Source organism: Lepisma saccharinum, chromosome 11, assembly GCF_977018435.1.
Source record: "Lepisma saccharinum chromosome 11, izLepSacc3.1, whole genome shotgun sequence".
NCBI classification, from domain to species: Eukaryota; Metazoa; Arthropoda; class Insecta; order Zygentoma; family Lepismatidae; genus Lepisma; species Lepisma saccharinum.
In genome coordinates this window covers 50,595,556-50,613,975 of record NC_139239.1, presented here as the reverse complement: position 1 = coordinate 50,613,975, position 18,420 = coordinate 50,595,556, and the positions used below count along the sequence as shown (strand labels likewise).

At 36.9% G+C, this 18,420-nt stretch overlaps 1 protein-coding gene across 3 annotated transcripts in view; it reads right to left on the bottom strand.

The window, feature by feature from the left end:
• Positions 1-18,420, bottom strand: part of LOC145994794 (EF-hand calcium-binding domain-containing protein 4B-like) — a 109,688-nt gene that overhangs the window by 14,474 nt on the left and 76,794 nt on the right. For all 3 annotated transcript variants that reach the window (XM_083131084.1, XM_083131083.1, XM_083131085.1), the window contains exons 11-16: positions 18,134-18,239; positions 16,303-16,463; positions 14,406-14,493; positions 11,488-11,564; positions 8,554-8,669; positions 1,854-1,978 (exon numbers count right to left, since the gene is read on the bottom strand). In XM_083131084.1, the coding sequence (XP_082987210.1) occupies positions 1,854-1,978; positions 8,554-8,669; positions 11,488-11,564; positions 14,406-14,493; positions 16,303-16,463; positions 18,134-18,239 (673 nt within the window). The remainder of the gene's footprint in view (positions 1-1,853; positions 1,979-8,553; positions 8,670-11,487; positions 11,565-14,405; positions 14,494-16,302; positions 16,464-18,133; positions 18,240-18,420) is intronic.

The following is an 18,420-nucleotide window of genomic DNA, read 5'->3' as shown; positions in this document are numbered from 1 at the left end:
GGGTTTGTAGATAAAGATCTTTCTCTCCCCCCCCCCCCCCCAGTCTTAAATGATTTCGCACCCTGCCACAAGGGACATTGGAATCATGTTGACTGCCGTAACTAGGGATGTGCAGGACGAAAAAAATTTGATCGGTATAGGATTGGGAAGAAAAAATGGATAATTCTGACATTCGGGACTGAAAAAAAAATTCTCAATTTCCCAATCAGGTCTGAAAATTTTCGGGACGGGAATTTCCCGATGCGGTCTAAATCTGGAATTGTAAGCGCTATTTCATCTTCAAGTGATTGTTCTTGCACTTCTGGAATAGAGACTGTTATTTCAATAAATTTCAGACACTTACAGCGCAGAAAATATCAAGAATTAGCCTCTTTTAAATAAGATCTTTTTGAATTTCTCGGCTTTTCAGGATTTCAAAGAGACGGGATCTGACCTCGATAATTCACATCCCGTCATTTTCAATTATTACTTTTTTTTTTTTACAGTCGGCTACCCTTCGGCATGTAAAACCATGGATCAGATATACCATGAAGGACAGAAGATTAAGTGATATGTGTTTGATATCTGTGCTTTCTGAAAAAGTACGAAAAGACAAATAACTGTTCATGAAGAAAGTGGTTGATGTTTATGGAAAAGAAGAAAGGCGAATCAAGTTTCTATCTACATAGCAAACTGGAGTCTGAACTTGTATACGGCGCCAAAGTATTTAAAATTCAATTTGAATTTTATGATTTGTAAAGTAGTGATAATAATAATAATCAAATAGTTATAAAAATATAATAATAATAATATCAACAAAACAACAACAATACAAGTTTCTATGTCTAGAGGGCAAGATATAAAATCTTACTATGTCCCCCTGCCGAGAAAAATCCTGCGGGAGGCCTTGGAGTGGGCATCCCTCCAAAAGCAAAAAGTTTATTTCGTACAGTGATAGTTTGTACCTCGAGCAGAACCCCTCACCGCAGGGCTTGTATCACGACCACTGGTTCAAGTATGAATGAAACTACTTTGAGCTGTAATTCCACTTTGTTTCATGTTCGCTAATAAATCTCGCTAACAAGCTATAGGATTTTGGTGCGAATCGAAGATAATTCCTCTATTGTTCATCTCATTGTAGCACCCTAGTTCGATACCCGGTGGAGGCACAAGTGGTTCGGATCCCAAACTGTAGGTCCAGTCCCGATTAGCTTTGCTGTGCATAAAGTGGACTTAAAACACCAATTCAATCAATCAATCTCATTGTAGCAGTTTGGTGCCAAAGAGCACCACGGCTGAACTACCTAATATGCGCACGTAAGCATACAGCAGCTGATTGTGATCGAAACTGTTGTTTCTATGGTGCTTTGCATCAAAGCGCGGGACCTAACCGAGAAGTTTCTGACCAATCGTGCAAATGAGATTGCCCGTTCAAAGTAGCCGATCTGAAATTGTGAACCATTGGGAATTTGAATAAAAATGAGTCTAGTTGACTTGAGAAATGACTAAGACCCGTCAGTTTCCGCTGCCATCAACTACCATATTTTTTTTAAAAAAGTTACATAGTTAACCTAATTAATGTAATGTAAATGACAACTTTCAAAAATATAATTATGGAGCAGCCAATTGCAATTCATAATCATTATCTATCTTTAAATTTAAAAAAAAACCGGTTGTCCCGTTCATGTAAATTAACAGGCAGACTGTTAAACTTTAACAGGAAAATATTGTGAAATTTTACTCTAATTTCTAACAGTGGACCTTTTGCAACACTGACGCGAAAGCCAATCATATTGTTCCGTTAAGAGAAAACAATTCAGTTTATCTGTAACAACTATTTACCATTTTTTAAAAAATACTACATTTACACTTACCCTAACGTTTGAGATCCATTGACGAACATTCTTGAATGATTCTTCCGATGTGACGTCATACATAACAAAAACTCCGTCAGCCTTCCTGTAATACTGCCTGGTAATACTTCGAAAACGTTCTTGACCTGCAAGGAAGACAACTAGATATCAGGACATACTGGATGATATTGGAATTCTCTCATTATAAAGAAAATGTGAGTATTCATTTACTATTTCATTAGTCAACTACATCCTCATATGTGTTAAATATCACTGATGATAAAAACAACAAAAATTGGTTTGCCACTTCGTTTATCAACCTCACACCTTTCTCACAGCAGCAAAGAAGCTACCACGGATCTACTTAACATCGTACATCAGCAAGCGCCACAACCATAGCCGGATCTAGAACTTTTTTCTGGGAGAGAGCAGTGGCGCAGGAACGGGGGGGTACAGGGGTACATTGTACCCCCGCAAATTTTTGAAGGGGGGTACTGTACCCCCTAAATTCGTAAATCGAGTTGTACCCCCTGTACCCCCCTTTGGTAATTTGACAGCAGACGGAAGGTGCTACTGTTAAAATTACCTATTATCAATTCGCCCAATAAAAAAATGTATTATTGTTTATAAATTTTAAGCATTATAGTCCTTACCACAGAAATTCAAAACATTTAATTGTAAACTGATTCTACTACATTGTGCTTGCTACTAGTTAGTTCATTGACCTAAGTTCTTGGAAACCTCTTTAACGAGATGAAAATTGTTTAAAATGTGTGTGGAACGATGGAATCAGATTTGCTCTCAGACAATTAAGCTGCAGACGATTGCTGCTTTGCGTAAGGGGGGGGGGGGGTACACATTTCTAAAGCAGTGGTCGCGTCGATTCGAAGATATGATACAAATCTTCATCAGAAGAGAATATGACTGACCCCATTTTCTTTTGAATATTTATAATGGAATTTTCCGAAACGAAACACTTACACGAACGAGACGAGACACGACAGACCAACTTGGGGGGGGGGGGGGGGGTACAATACATTCCTGTGCCTCACCTATATTTTTCATGAATTTGTAAGAGGGTGTTGGGAAAACTATACTTAAACCTATATATTAAGATATATATTTTTAAAAAAATAGAGTGCCGATTAGCCTATCTGAGAATGAGGTGCATTTGGAATAACTTTTCATAACTTCAGAGTGGAAACCGAAAGAAAAATAAGCACAAACAAGAACGAGGAGGACCTCACCACACAGGAGACGAGATGAGGCTGTGACAATTCTAGACTCATCGCATCGCGATATCATTCCTAGGTGAAATGAAATCTTTCCTAGACATTTAAACAAGGTGCAATTTTCTATTTTATCAGAGGGGGGACTATTTTTTATCTATGTATTAGGTATACTTATAATTGGACATAAATTGCTTAAAATCTAATTGTGATATCGAATGCAACACAAACACAACGCCATTTTATGTTAAACTCTAAAGTCAAATTGTAAGAAAATTACATTAGTCAGATGAATGCACGAGATAAATGAGACTCACTGCAGGTTCTATTGGTAGATTTTGGATTGGATTTACAAGGTCTCTGGCAGTAAGATGGAAATATTTGATTGATTGATTTGGTTTATTTTACTTCGCATTTTGTTACGTACCCAATAGGACCAAGTAATGTGAATAGTTTGCCAAAGACGAATAGAGATGGCAGCACCAGGCGTGCAAGGTTAAGAATTGGCATAATATATGTGAATAACTTTATAAATGAGAACAAAGCAAATTGGAAAGATGAAAAAGAATAGAATATATTATAAGAAGACAAAGAATAAATATGAAAGAAGTAAATTAATATATATATTTTATAAATCAAATCAGTGATCATATGTAAGTTAATATGAAAATTAAGGAAGTCAAAGCACTGATACAAGTTTGTGTCTTTAAACAGATATTGCATCTGTATGATTTATTTACCATTCCTATAGGGGAAATTTTGTTTACATCAGTGGCGAGCGCGTTCTGATCGACGCCCCACAGCACTTTTTGGTTGCGCAGTTTAACTGTAGCACCTACTTGGATGCGCATGTCAATCGGCTGCACCAAGTATACACTCTGTTGCACCTAGTTAGAGGTGGCGCGTTCCGATCGCAGACCCAAGGGAGGATATTAGTATTATTCCCAAAGCTGAAAGGAAAAAATTGTTAAAGGATAAAGGAATTCGTTAAATAGTCAAAACCTAAATAAATTGAAATCCAGAAGGAAGTCCAGATCCAGAACGTCCATTAAGAGGGAAGTCCAGACCGCCCATTGAGAAGGAAGTTCCGATCCAGACCGCCCATTGAGAAGGAAGTCCAGATCAAGACCGTCCATTGAGAAGGAAGTCCAGATCCAGACCACCCATTAAGAAGGAAGTCCAGATCCAGATCTGTCCATAACGAAGGAAGTCAGGATAGAAGAATATTCAAATATAGAAAATAAATATAAGAATCATATTGAGATGAAAATTGACTGTAAACAAGAAAATTATAGAAGAAAGTAGCTTCTCATGTAAATATTCTTACTCCATGTATCCTATGTTTAAATAATATATTCGTTTAAACGTCTCCATTGGAAGGCATCCTGTCTGGTTTCGTTGTCTACAAAGAACCCTACCCTGTAGATAAGCTAGCTGAGTTTTAAGTTTAAGGTTTATGTACCTTTGCACCAAATGAAGGTAGCAATTTCTGCCACTTTTGGCTAATCGCGAAGATGAGGATGAGTGATGATGATATGATGAAATTGATGGACACTCAAAAATAACACCCATGGGCGGGCCAGGATTCGAACCTGGGACCTCAGGCGTCATAGCGCGCTATGCTAACCCCTCCACCACGGAGTCCGGCGAGGTGGGAATGTGTTTTGGATTTTCTTTGTAGATGCGAAAATATTTAACTGTGACGTGCACATTCTTCTGCTTACATTAAAGTTTACCTTTTCACATAAAAGATAAATTGACATGTCTTCCTAAAACACACGCATGTATCTGCATTTAATACCACTACATACGAAAATAAACATTGGCCGGCTCTTCACATTGTCCACCAAAAATTGAAAAGAAAGAATAAACTTTTGAGCGTACAGCTTTCCTTGCTACTTCTGAGAGTTGAAGGATTTCGGTTTTGTAAATGTACCGAATGATATTACTTTCAGTACTTGAAGAGCGTCATTAGGTACAGCTAATTATATTACAAATAAATGATTTGCCAAATTGTTCACAAATATTTCAAAGTTAGACTTCTTACGAATTGATTGGGAACCATCTGAACTCATTTTTTTCTTTTTTAATACAACACCCTATAGATGTCTGAGAAAATACCAAATACATGGCGGCTTCTAAAAGGCATTGGATTTGGTAGACATCTGCCATAAATTGTTTAAAGACATTTTATGCGTAGCTAATTAGAATGAACGGAACTGAAGTGGAACTCTATATAATGTATTTCTATATCCAGTGGGTGGGAGATGATTATTGCTGGTTGGGGTGGCTCAAGATCCCCCTCACTCCTGATTTTCCGTTCCGTGAAATCCAAATAAGCCCAGAATGAGGTCCAGAGCTTAGCCTTATACGTATGTTTCAGAATTGTTATCTGATTTTAAAATCTGTTTTTTTTTTAAAAAAAAAAAACTTAAATTCTAACAAAAACAATGAAAAATATTTATGCATATTTTGCATTAAATAACAGGACATTCGTGTGTGTTGTTCTAAAAGAGAATATTTCTCATGGCTTCACATTATAACTAGGTATCAAGGACGTTTTTGTGGGGTCCAGGGGGTCCGGACCCCTTCCCCCCGAAAGACTTACCAAGTAGTGAAAGTAATTTATCAAAATATAATTGTTTAGCATTTGTTATACTCAATTTCCATCAATGCCAATACCATGCTTGAACAGCGTAACAATTAAAAGTTAGGGTGCGGCAGAAATATCTCCCGGATTTCATTTGTGAATAAGAAAGCAAAGATAGATGTTATGCAAAACTTTATTGCACAAGGTTTACCATTTTATTGCACATTTGCAAAGAACAAAATGTTCCAATTATTTTTTGTCAAAATTGCCACAAGTCACCATTTTGTGTGACATAGTTGACTTTTTAAAATGATATCGTCCAAATGCCGATCTGCACAGTGTACGCATTTCTGAAGTCTCGCGCTGAAGTTCTGCATTACCCTCCTAGTCATGTCTGGTCGGTATTGCCGCTCTTTCCTGTCTGATACCATCTTTCAGATCATTGGCTGTCCTCGGCCTTCCTTGGTAAACTTTAGCCTTCAGGTTCTCCCACAGAAAGAAGTCGCAGGGTGCGAGCTCGGGGGAACGAGTTGGCCATGGAAGGTGACTTCGAAGTGAGATCAGACGCCCTGGAAACATTTCACGTAGCACGTTCATCGATACGCGTGCTGTGGCACCATCCTGTTGGAACCACACAGCCAATTTGCCACGTTCGTTCGATTGCTGCTGCAAGAAGTTGCGTAACATCCATACATAACGGTCAGACGTTACATTAACTGCGTGCCGTCTTCCTCAAAAAAGTTGTCTCGGCACATATGGGAAACAAAATGGTAATCCTTGTTCTTTCCAACTGTGAAATAAAATTTTGCATAACATCGATCGTTGCTTTGTTATTCACGAATGAAATCTGCTGCACCCTGTATACTCGATGGTTTTCTCCGCTGAACTTATTGGAAGGCAAGGAATTTGCCGCATACGGCTTTGAAGGATTCCAAAGATTTATGCACACTACTAATGATAATATCCATAAAATATTAATCAGGAACTTTACTTTTCGTTAATTGAATCTAACTACTTTTTTTGTTTTTCAATAAATATTCAATTATTTTTCTATCTGACATTAAATTCCTAGCCAGGGCAGTTGATTTTGTGCAAATCTTGGCGATCTTAACTGCACGTACGCTAGATAATGAATACTTGCTGTTATATTTCTATTCTTTTACTATATTTTACCTATTCATGTAATAATAACAATACAATATTAATTAATGTACATATTTAATTAATTAATATATTAATTTAATTTAATATAATTATCCTAATTATTATTATTGCTACACTTGATTGGACATATATATATGTGTGTGTGTGTGTGTGTGTGTGGGAGGCTGAATTTTGTACCCCCCCAAATGAAAAACGTTGCTGCGCCACTGGAGACAGAATATGCTACAAGCATGTGATAAGAAAATGTAATGTGCAGATTTTTCGACATATTAAAAACAGATTATATATGTATGTATCCATGTTCAGTGGCGTGCTGTGACATTTATCCTTTGGGAAGGTCTCTGTACCTTCGAAACGATCTTTAATAAGTGGCTATTCGAAGGTGAAGAAACTTCGTATTTGCAAATTCATGCCATTTCTTGATAAAAATGTCCTTTGTTACAACGTTTGCATTTTCAAACGACCACGGTCATGCACAATATGTTTTTCTTCTGTCAAAAATCATAGTTTCTGTGTTTCTACTGTGCTCCAAAGTTTTTTAATTATAATTTTAGAAAATGATCTGCCTCAACGCTGGCAATGGGATTGGTACAAAAATATCTGTACGTAGATATTTAACCTTACAGTTTGCAACACTACGGTAGCTACAGCAGCAAACCTTACGGAGGATGGTACTGCCATAGAACTTTTCTATGGTACTGCGATTGTATTTCAGCCTCTGCTGATTTGGAGTAAAGGTATCGTGCATAGAAACTGGCTTGTTATTGGATGGTTCAAGGTCACAGAGTCCAGTTTTCTTGTCTTGCTTTCCCCTGGGTCAGGAGTGTTGAGCGAAACACATAGATGTTTTGTCAAATCGTCACAAGATGGTGTTAAGAGTTTCCATATCGAAAACGAACTGACTGGGAGGACTACAAGTTCATTCCTTTGAGGTGGAAGAAAAATAATACAAAAAATTAAAGTGAAAATAAAGCATTTTGCAACTGAAATACTGTGGGCCAGCATTGCTGGCCTTTCTGTACTGGAATGCACACGCATGATGTGTATATGTGTACACTAATTCAGAAATAGTGAAGGATGAAAGAAGAAATTGTAAGAACAGGATTTAGGATACGTAAACTTCCATTGAAGTTTCCATCAACATTAAGCAATAATTCAGACATTCATGGCATTCATGTTACGATTACAGCTATCCAATCATCAGCAATGTTAACATACAAAAATACAGTGTAAAAACATTAAAGATGCAACTAGCATGTGACAAATATAGAAAGTACCCAGTGTTATATTTTTTAGTGTAAAATTTATGTTAACTCGTAACGAAATGTAGATATTATAAAAATATTTATTGTTTGCATTCTTTATTGAAATTATTGGTTCTAATAGAGAATTCATGAATCTAATAGGTCAGCTTTTGCTTTAAAAGCAATACAAATTAGAAAAAAAGTGCTACTCACCTTCTCAAGTCTTAGAGCCATAAGTAGGTGTTAACTCGTAACGAAATGTAGATATTATAAAAATATTTATTGTTTGCATTCTTTATTGAAATTATTGGTTCTAATAGAGAATTCATGAATCTAATAGGTCAGCTTTTGCTTTAAAAGCAATACAAATTAGAAAAAAAAGTGCTACTCACCTTCTCAAGTCTTAGAGCCATAAGTAGGTGTCGGTAAAAATCTGACCAGTATTATTTCTTAGTCAGGTTGGTACATTAGTCACAGAAATCACATATACTCACCAGCAGTGTCCCACAGCTGTAAAATAAGTGTCCTGTCTCTCACAACGACATGCTTTATCCGGAAATCAACGCCGACAGTCGCACTGTATGATTGTTTGAATTGGTCGTTGCAAAACCTAAAAATAAATAAATAAATATTGTATCAATTATTGTATTAACTGCTTAGACCTATACAGCACTGACTAGAAACATGTATGATCAAAGACAATAACACAGAAATTCAACAACTTTTTCCGCATAATTTACTACATAGTAATATTTATGAACCTTTGGAGCAGAATCACAGAAAATTCACGAAAAATTTATCATAATAACCTTTCCTTCTTTCAGAACCTTTAAAATTAATATTATTAAATATATTTGTACAAGATTCTAAACCTAATATATACGTATAAACTCGACCCAAAATTGAATACCTCCTTCCTTCAAAAAATTGCCGCATGAATCATCCAGACTGATACAAATAAGCCATAATTTGGTTGTAAGCAGAAAAGAAAATTATATGCATTTTAGTAACAACTTCATTTCGAACGAAGTTCACCAATTTATTAACTTCACTTCTTCGATTATGTACACTCGCCTCATCAAGTACTCAGTTACCCCCCCCCCCCTCCCGAACCCAGCCTCGGCTAAACGAAAAACCACGGTTCGGTTAAGGTCTCAAGACAGCCAACACTGATTGGAGCAACAGACACAGGTTCATAATGCACTAATATCCTTGAGGCGAATACTCCTGGATATCGAGAGCAAAATTAGCTTTTCTTCTCTTTTTCCTTGCATTGGATGACGTCCTGTAATAAGTTGCAAGTCAATACGCAATACGGTTGCTTTACTTGAGAGCGTGAGTAATACCAATTCCTGCGCCGTGATATGAAATTATGAGGTGTGTGAATGCGTCAGCGTGGTGTGTTGTGTGCACGCGAGGGGGGGGGGGGGTGAGGTAGGAGACAGAGAGACATGCACGCGTTCATCGAAATTTAAGACCCACATGTCAAACTCTTGACCCACACTGCTTACATACGAGGAGGAGTGGTTAGTAGAGCACACTACGTCGCCAAGGATACGGGTTCGATTTCCGGCCACCTGGGAATGGGTGTTCTTTAAGAGTGTCCCTTCATCAATTTCACCATATCGTCACTCATCTTCATCTTCGTGGTTAGGCAATAGTGGCAGAAAAGCGACGAAAACAAACAAAAGCAATCAATCAATCCCCACCGACTCTTTTCTCATTCGTAGCACCAAAAAAGTCTCGACATGAACCCCTAATTCTTAAACGTAACTCTTTACTTCTAATGGCTGTTAATATATTTTTAAAAAGAGAAGAAGAAAACACTAATGATTTCACTATTACATTCGTTTCATGACGAAAAATTGTAAAAAGTTTATCAAGCAACTAACATGCAGGCCTCTCCGATGTTGTAGTTGTAATATCGTCCCTCGATATTACGAGAAGTTCGGTTTCGAGATGTAGAGGCACATAGTGATGAATGGACATTCACAAACAACCAAGCCCGAGCGGGATTCGAACCCGGGACCCTTGGCGTCGTAGCGCGATGTGCTAACCACTCGGCCACAGGATCCGGCAGCATGGGTTCGAGTCCGCCTGGGTTCAGTCTCTGGGTTTTCTGCCTGTGTATAGGATCGGTGGCAACCCACCATCATGAGGAAATTGGGGAGCTACGAGTGAGTAGTGTTACGTAAAAATCTCCTCTAACGGCTGAGGGTTCGACGTGCCGACTCCACATCACCCCATTACTGGTTGAAGATCTCCACACTTCTAGGTAGGATTGTGGGAGGGAGACTGGCAGTCAGGATATAGACCAAGGCCCTTCCAGGGCTGTAGAGCCATGGAATATGTTAAAATTTCCAACATTTTTTTAAAATTAGTTTTCCGTTTGATTGGTCACCTAGGTATATATTTAAAATTTACAATGACACACAATACTACTATTTCCCCTGGACCAGGCTTTGAGATGTCTTCTATCTCACTAGAAACTGGTATTTATCTCTGCCGCTCTTGCCCAGTCGCAAGAATAAAAATAAACGATTGTTGGGTGAGATTTGTGAAAGGACACTCCCAATGGACACGCCTATGTCCAAGCTGAGACTCGAACCCGGAACCTTCGACGACGAGACCGTGAAGAGACAACTAAGGCAGCAAAGGTTTTTGTTATTTTATAGGTCGCTGTTCTATCTCTCATGTTAATCTCGACAAAGAGAAAGGATAAATAGATGAAATGGCGATAGCAAAAACATTCATGACTGACCAGGGTTCGAACCTGGGACCTCTGGTTTGCAACGCATTACGTTGTCCATTTGTTTCCAGATGTCTTTATTTGGCTCTAATTCCCCTACATTAGTTGTAATAAACATATTTTTTGTAACAAGATCAATATGTCAAATGCTTTTTTTTGAACTGACCAAACTCATCTAAGAGATTACGTGTGTGAGCGAACGCACACGGACACAAAAGCTCCAGAGAGACACATTTGTCTCTATCATATAGAAATCCCAACTCCCACAGATACACGTAGATTCATTCCCGTGTTGCATAGAGTTGAATAGAGTTATCTACAGTTTCTTGCATTAATGTTTCATTTTTGTGATACTGCTTTATAATCTTATGCAATTTTAACACAATGTTTTCGTTCAAGACTTGTTGCAACACATATATCTATGTACAATAATGTTATTTTAATATGAAATGAGTTCAAAACATTGATTTTACACAAATGAATTGACAAGTTTAATCATCCAGATGTGCATTTTATATTGTTTAAATTTTAAATAAGTCAATAAGTCAGGTTATCATGTACGAGTACTACCTGGATAAACTACAATAGAGCGCTCAATATCACTTTGAAATGGTATTTGTACTTTTAGAATCTAATCGTTAGCTTAACTGTAATGATGTCAATTAATCGTTTCCTCTACCTGTGAATGAAAGAAGTCTTTCCTACTGATGGGTCTCCAAGCATAACAATCTTAAAGACGCGATCTGGTGTCGAGTTCTGCAAATAGGAAACATCCAATGAGTGAAAGATGTTAAATCAAAATCACATATTACTTAAATATATCATTTTCTTACCCCACTTGATATCTAATTACGTATACATATGTACAGTCACCGGCAATAAATATGGGACACCTAGATCCTGAAATGCTCGCTTCCCTGCAAGGTGTTGTGTGTGTCCTCTAACTCTACGGCGATGGTAGAAGTTGCCTTGAAAATTTACTACTAAAATACACTTATCACCGTAGAGCTAGGCAACACACACAACGCCTTGCAGGGAAGGGCGCATTTCAGGATCTAGGTGTCCCATTTTTATTGGCGGTGACTGTACATCGTAAAGGGAGAAATTCACCATCACACAGTTGCCCAAAAGGTACTTCATTTTTAATAGCTATTGATATTACTATTATTATTATTATTAGCAAGGTTACGGTAAACAACAATATATTTCTTAACACCATGAACTTAAATATATACCGGGTGTCCCATAAGTCTGGAACAATTGTTCATATTACCCTTATTTCTGTTACAGGTAAACCGTGGCACTGACTAAGGTGGAGCGAATCCAAGTTATTTTGCTGGTGGGGACTTTGAACACATTCTTTAACTGTGTTGTACAATAATAAGTTCCTAACATTAACTTGTTTTGTTCTTCTATGGTTCCAGACTTATGGAACATCTTGTATATGTTTGTATATCCTCTTCCCCCCCCCCCCCCACACACAACAGCCGACCTCCGTGGCGTAGTGGTTAGCTTAGTGCGCTACTATGCCAGGGATCCAGAGTTCGAATCACAGCCTGGGCATGAGTGTTCTTTGTGAGTGTCCCTTCATCAATTTTAATAATATCATCACTCACCTTCATCTTCGCGATTAGCCAATAGCGGCAGAAATGCGAAGTAAAATAAACCCAAACAACGAACCAACATTAACAGCATATAATTTAATCATATGTACGGTATTACCATACTCTTGTGTATAACGGCAAGAATAATGTGTGCCACACATACATACGTGTATATAAATCAACTTACAGTGTATATCTGATTTTGTTTAGATCATAGCGTATTTACATGTAAGTTTTCATTTATAGATTTTGTATCGTTACCACTGTAATTGGAGAACATTTTCTCTATAGATGGCAATTCAATTAATATTCTTAGTATATTTACATTTACTTGTAACTTTTAATTTAAATTATAAGAAAAAATTATGAAAATCGATCAAAATTAAAGTTTTCATGAGGTAGAGGAGAAATATAGATTACTGAAATTAAAGAAAGTTAATTTTTAAATAAAATTTTGAAATTCAGTGGGTGAGAATTTAAATTACGCAGTGAAATTATCCTAAACTCTGTTTGATTTATAACAGATACTATTTTCATTTGTGGAATGCCAGGCAAAATATTTAACGTATTTGTGATATTCATATATTAAATATGAGTGGCCTTTTATTAAGTTGTGCCAACCTGGATGCTTGTGAGTGTCCATTCATCAATTTCATCATGTCATCACTCATCCCGATCTTCCCAAATTAGCCAAAAGTGGGACAAAAAGCAAAGTAAAATAAAGCAAATCAATCAATCAATCGTAACAGGTCACTCGTATCAAAATGAAGAGTACGTAAAATTTTCCAAAGTTTGTATTTATACCAAGGTGTATTTATACCCAAAAGATCTGAGAAATCGTAAATGCTATGTAGAAATGAGTATCCCGTTTTTACAAACTACAAATATTATTTGCCCTCCAAAAGTATGATTTTCCATATTCTGAGAAATTAAATGGTTAGAATTCCTTCTAGATCTAGAGCATTGACGTAAATCTTCGTGTAGTTTGAGTTCGCTGTTGTCTTGTTGCAATAGTTTAATAGTCTTACGTAGCCACGAAACTATTGCGAATATCTAGACAACGAAAACAACCACACGAAAATTTATGTGGATGCGCTATAAGGATGCGCTAAGCAGATAAAGTGTAGACTTGGGATAACCATAGCGGTTTTTAGAACGGGGGGAAATTTTAGGTAATCGCTTCGCTGGCGTCAGCCAAAGGTACAGCAGAGCCTTAGTGCCTGCCTACAGACAGAACTAAATGCATTACATCTGTTTGATGCAACCGAAACGCATCGCTTTGTTGCATTAAAGTGTGTTTTTGGCCTTTGCCTTAGAATCAGCTTTACAGTGATGCAGTTTACAGAACGATCTTTGTATATCGTTTGTAAATGTAACGCCAAAATGCATCATATGATGCAAGTGAGTATTTAATTCTGTGTCGAGATGCACTTTAATGCATCATTTGATATGAACTTGTGACTTCATGCATTTTTTCTTTGAAATTGTGCATTTATTTTTTGTGTGTACTCTGTGCTACGAAAGTAAGTTTCTTTTACTTGAATATTTGATTACAATACAATTAGGTATGGATATTTTAATGGCGAATGTAGGTGGATATGATTGAAGTTGAATCAAATTAAAAACTTTTCTTAAACTTTATTTGTGATCATTTTTTTTTTCATACGATTGAACTGTAATGAAAATTCAGAATGTCTTGCTAAAAATGACAATCGTATATAACTATATCCACATATGAATCAAAGTAAAATCTAAATAATACCACACTTATGAGAACTTGAATACTCTATCTGGAATTATGAGGTCTGTGACCAGGAAAATATTGGCATGGTGGCATTTTGTTTTTATCTTATTTGAGCACAACTTTTCCACGAATCTATTCTCTTCGAACAAAAAATTAAGTCAATGGAGAAAGATGATCCAAATTAACCCCTTCCTAAATGGACAGTGCACTGGCATGACTTATTGTCTACGGAGACCATGAAATACTTACTCTTGACCATGGTGCCAAATGGCAATTATTCTTGCACTCTTCGTTCGTTAGGGACAAGTCCACAGGTGTTAGCTTCTCGTTTTCATAGCTGAAAGACAGATAACGCGCGTGTTAGCCTTCTTGAGATGAATTCAGTTTTGTTTTCCAAGTCCACTTTATGCACAGATAGATTAATCGGGATTGGACCTACAGTTTAAAGTGAGATCCTAAAGTTATGTGCCTCCACCAGATATGCAAACCCGGGGTATCTAGATTACAAGGCGACCACATTATTGATGAGGTTGCATGTTAGCCTTTTCAACCGCTGTTTTCTTGCAGTATGAGCAGTGGAAGCTTCGGTTCAAAATAGAAAGCGTATTCAGATAATTTTGAATGCATTAAAAAAGGGGACTGCGCTATGTGATGTTTCCCACCAAAGGTTATTAAAGCTCACTTTGTGCTCAAATAGATTGGGACTGGAACTACAGTTTCGAACGAAATCAGAAGCACTGAAATGTCGGAATCGAAACCTGGACCATAATATTACACTACCTAAGTAGCAGAAACTGTTCTCAGGTTGTAGTTTTGAAAAATAAAAAAACTATTTAACAGTTCACTTTTGTTTATTGACCGCAACGTTGATTACATTTGGTTTTACAATATTTCATCTCTTTCTTTCTCAGACTTCTGCGAGATGCAATCGGCTTGGCCTCAGCTGATGGAATGACAAATGTTCTGGTCAGCCCTCTATTTATACCATACTGCTGCTTCCCCACCTGTTGAATTTTTTCAGAAGTTCCCAAAAAGAAGTTCCAATCCACCTTAATTTCAGCGTCTGTTGCCACTTCTGTTAAGGTTTATATATTCAGGTAAGAAGTGAAACTTCGCAATGGAATTTGAATGATCTAAATTTATAAAGCTGATCTTTTTAGATTATTCTCAACAAAATATACTTTGTAAACAAGATCAGAGGCGTAGACTTTGGAAAAGTGGGGGGTCAGATCGTATAAAATATCATCAATTTACTTGAATTGGAGCTACTAAGCATGACTGATATAAATAAAACTCTTAAAATGTAAAATATATAGTAAATTTAAATCCTACTTAGCTATGAAATAGCAGTTATGTAAAATAAGTATTTAATTAAACTGATTAACCAGAGTTAAATACAAACTACAAAGTTATAACAAGCAGCCTTTCCTACCCGTGAACTTGCCAACTAAATTTATTTATTAGTTTTTTAGTACTTTATTAGTTTCCCTCTTTTGTTTTCGAATAGGAAAGCTAAAAATTGCTGCAGGTATGTGTTCATCCTTAGTTTATTTGTCAATTATAACTTTTAAAGGAAACTTTTCGTTGAGTTAGTTATGCAATATATTAGCAGTTTCAATTATAACACCATTAAGCCTTGTTTCCATGATATGAAAAACTCAATATGCTGGCCAAGGCAGAAATTTATTTTATTATAAAACATAAACTAAACGTTTAGTTTATGTTTTTTCCTTGGTCAGCATATTGAGTTTTTCATAGCAGTTTCACTCTGCAGATGTCACTACTGTAGCACAAACATATATCTAATAGTTTATTTATCATCGACAAGGAAGTTTATTGCCAAATAAATTAACAAATTTGCGAAATAATAAGTTATTCTAAAAGTTTTGATTATTTTTTTCTTCTAATTTAATGCAATTAATAACATACTTTTAAAACTTATGTTCAACTATTACCATTGGAAATGTTTGTCAACAATTAAGTTACTAAGTTTACTGGGAAAATGCAGTCTTATTGTATACATAAGTCCCAACGTACTACTTTGAAATTGCACGAAGGTAAACTAACTGACGGGCTAAAGTGGTATAAATTGATGTTTTTAAAGATACTTAGTGGTCAAAGGGCAGAGATCACAAATGTTACTCACAATGTAAGATCAGACAAGCATTCAGATTGACTTCCGATGCCCTCATCATCCTTTTGGTTCAGCTCATCTAGAAGGCTAGGCACACCTCTTTCTAGAGACGATGATCTAGTAGAACTTCCCACAGATGACGCGAGTAGCTGATCGATCCGTTTGGGTGATTGCTGAAATTTGAAAGTGCAGCATTAGCGAAATTCCACAAGCTTCGAAAGCTAACAGAGATGATCATGAAGGTGAGTGAACTTGCAAAGTTTTACTCTGGCTTGCACATTTTTAGAGTTTTTTATGTCATTCAAATCCTATAAATTTAAATTGGAATCTGAATTATCATGTGCCTCTATTGGGAAACGAACATGAGACCCCTTGATTACAAGGCGACAGCGTTAACCACTACGCTATTACGAAGGACCCTCAAATATTCCATATACATATAAATATTGTACAGTTTACAGTCGAACCACCACCAGACTTCATTCGCGCAACGGAAATGGTTTATTTCATACATGCATTTAACAAGACACCTGCTTTGAACTGTAGGACTATATAATAGACTCGCGTACTTTCGACGTGGCCTTTGGCCACGTCTTGTACGCTCGTATGCATGACCTTCGGCCACGTTGTGGGCGCAATCACGTTATAGATGGGGTTCCTCAATGACCTTAATGACTTTGAAAATGTCTGCATGTTGTATTGGATGATGGGGAACATGTGTACAAGTTCACTAATTTGTAAAGTTTAGAAAGTAACTTTATGTGTGTATGGGCTCTAATAAGGTACAAATATTCAAAATATTATTGTATATTTTCTTAATAATGAACTGAGTAAGTAATAACCGTTTCAAGATAAGTAGTTGGATGTTTTGCATTAACGAATTGAATAGCGACTAAATTGAAAATTCAATATTTACATATTTTGTTATTTTCACATTTTTTAACGTAATTGGATAATAACTGTTTTCCGTCATTCCCCTCAGATCCCTACCTTGCCTCTGTAATAAATGCTGATGCTCGTATTTTGAAATTCGAAAAGTCTAGCATAATTCCCTTACAGTAGCTTCCGGGGTGAAAATAAACTTTCTTTAAGTTCCCTAGCAATGTCCGTTTCCATGGATAATAACAGGCACGGCAAGCTCTAAGGAATTGCATGTCATTATACCCCCTAAACATTTAGTTAAAACAAGCACGATGTAGATATTTACGCATTGAGTATCTGGGCTGAAACTCCTTATTATGTAGATGTCACCCTTGTTTCAGGCACCTTTTCAAAGCCAGGAGTTCATTCATCTGTGTGCTATTGATCTGTGAGAAATATAATGTATTTAGCTAGACAATTAAGAATTGAAGGAAACAATGTGTGCTGCAAAAAATTTCCGTGGCAACGGTTGCTAAGGACGTGAGAAAAGGGCATTTTCACCCTTAAGGAAGGGCCGATTGAGCGATTTTTGAATTTTCTCGGCCTTTTGGGACGATTTCATGGGGGGTCGTAATCGGGTGTTTTTCGCCTCCGGGGCTTCCTTCATGGAGAACATTTATGTCAGTGAGTGGTGGGATTGGGGCTATATATATATATATATATATATATATTGGATGAATCCATCCCTGAACCCAGCATAAGGTTGTAGTCACAGACACTTCTGGTTCCTTTACGGCTCCACTGAAAGGAAATTGGTTCCTTACAATCCAGACGTGTCCGTGACTGTACACGTACAATCAGCATCAAAAGTTATGAAGAAATCAAAGACTAAACTGAACCTTAATGTGTGGACAAGCCAAACAACGTCAAAAACAAAGTTGTGCTCTTGTGAGTACGCCTGTAAAATTGTACGCATATTTACCAGATAAAAATTATCATCACATTCATAGTCTGGCGAGCCAGGTGGAAAGTCCTCTTCCTCGGTACACAGCCTCGAGTTCATCTGACTAACAATTGATGCCGGGTCCCTGAAAGTAAATGCATAATCATATCAGTACGTTGTATCTTGAAGCAATAGGCAAAGTATAGTAAGTAAAATAATTTTTTCGTGAATTTTCATGTGCCAACAGCAAACGGGCAGGGAGGCAGAAGACGGACGGACGGGCACGTTTTACTAAGTAACGCGTTACTAATTCGTCGCATTCAAAG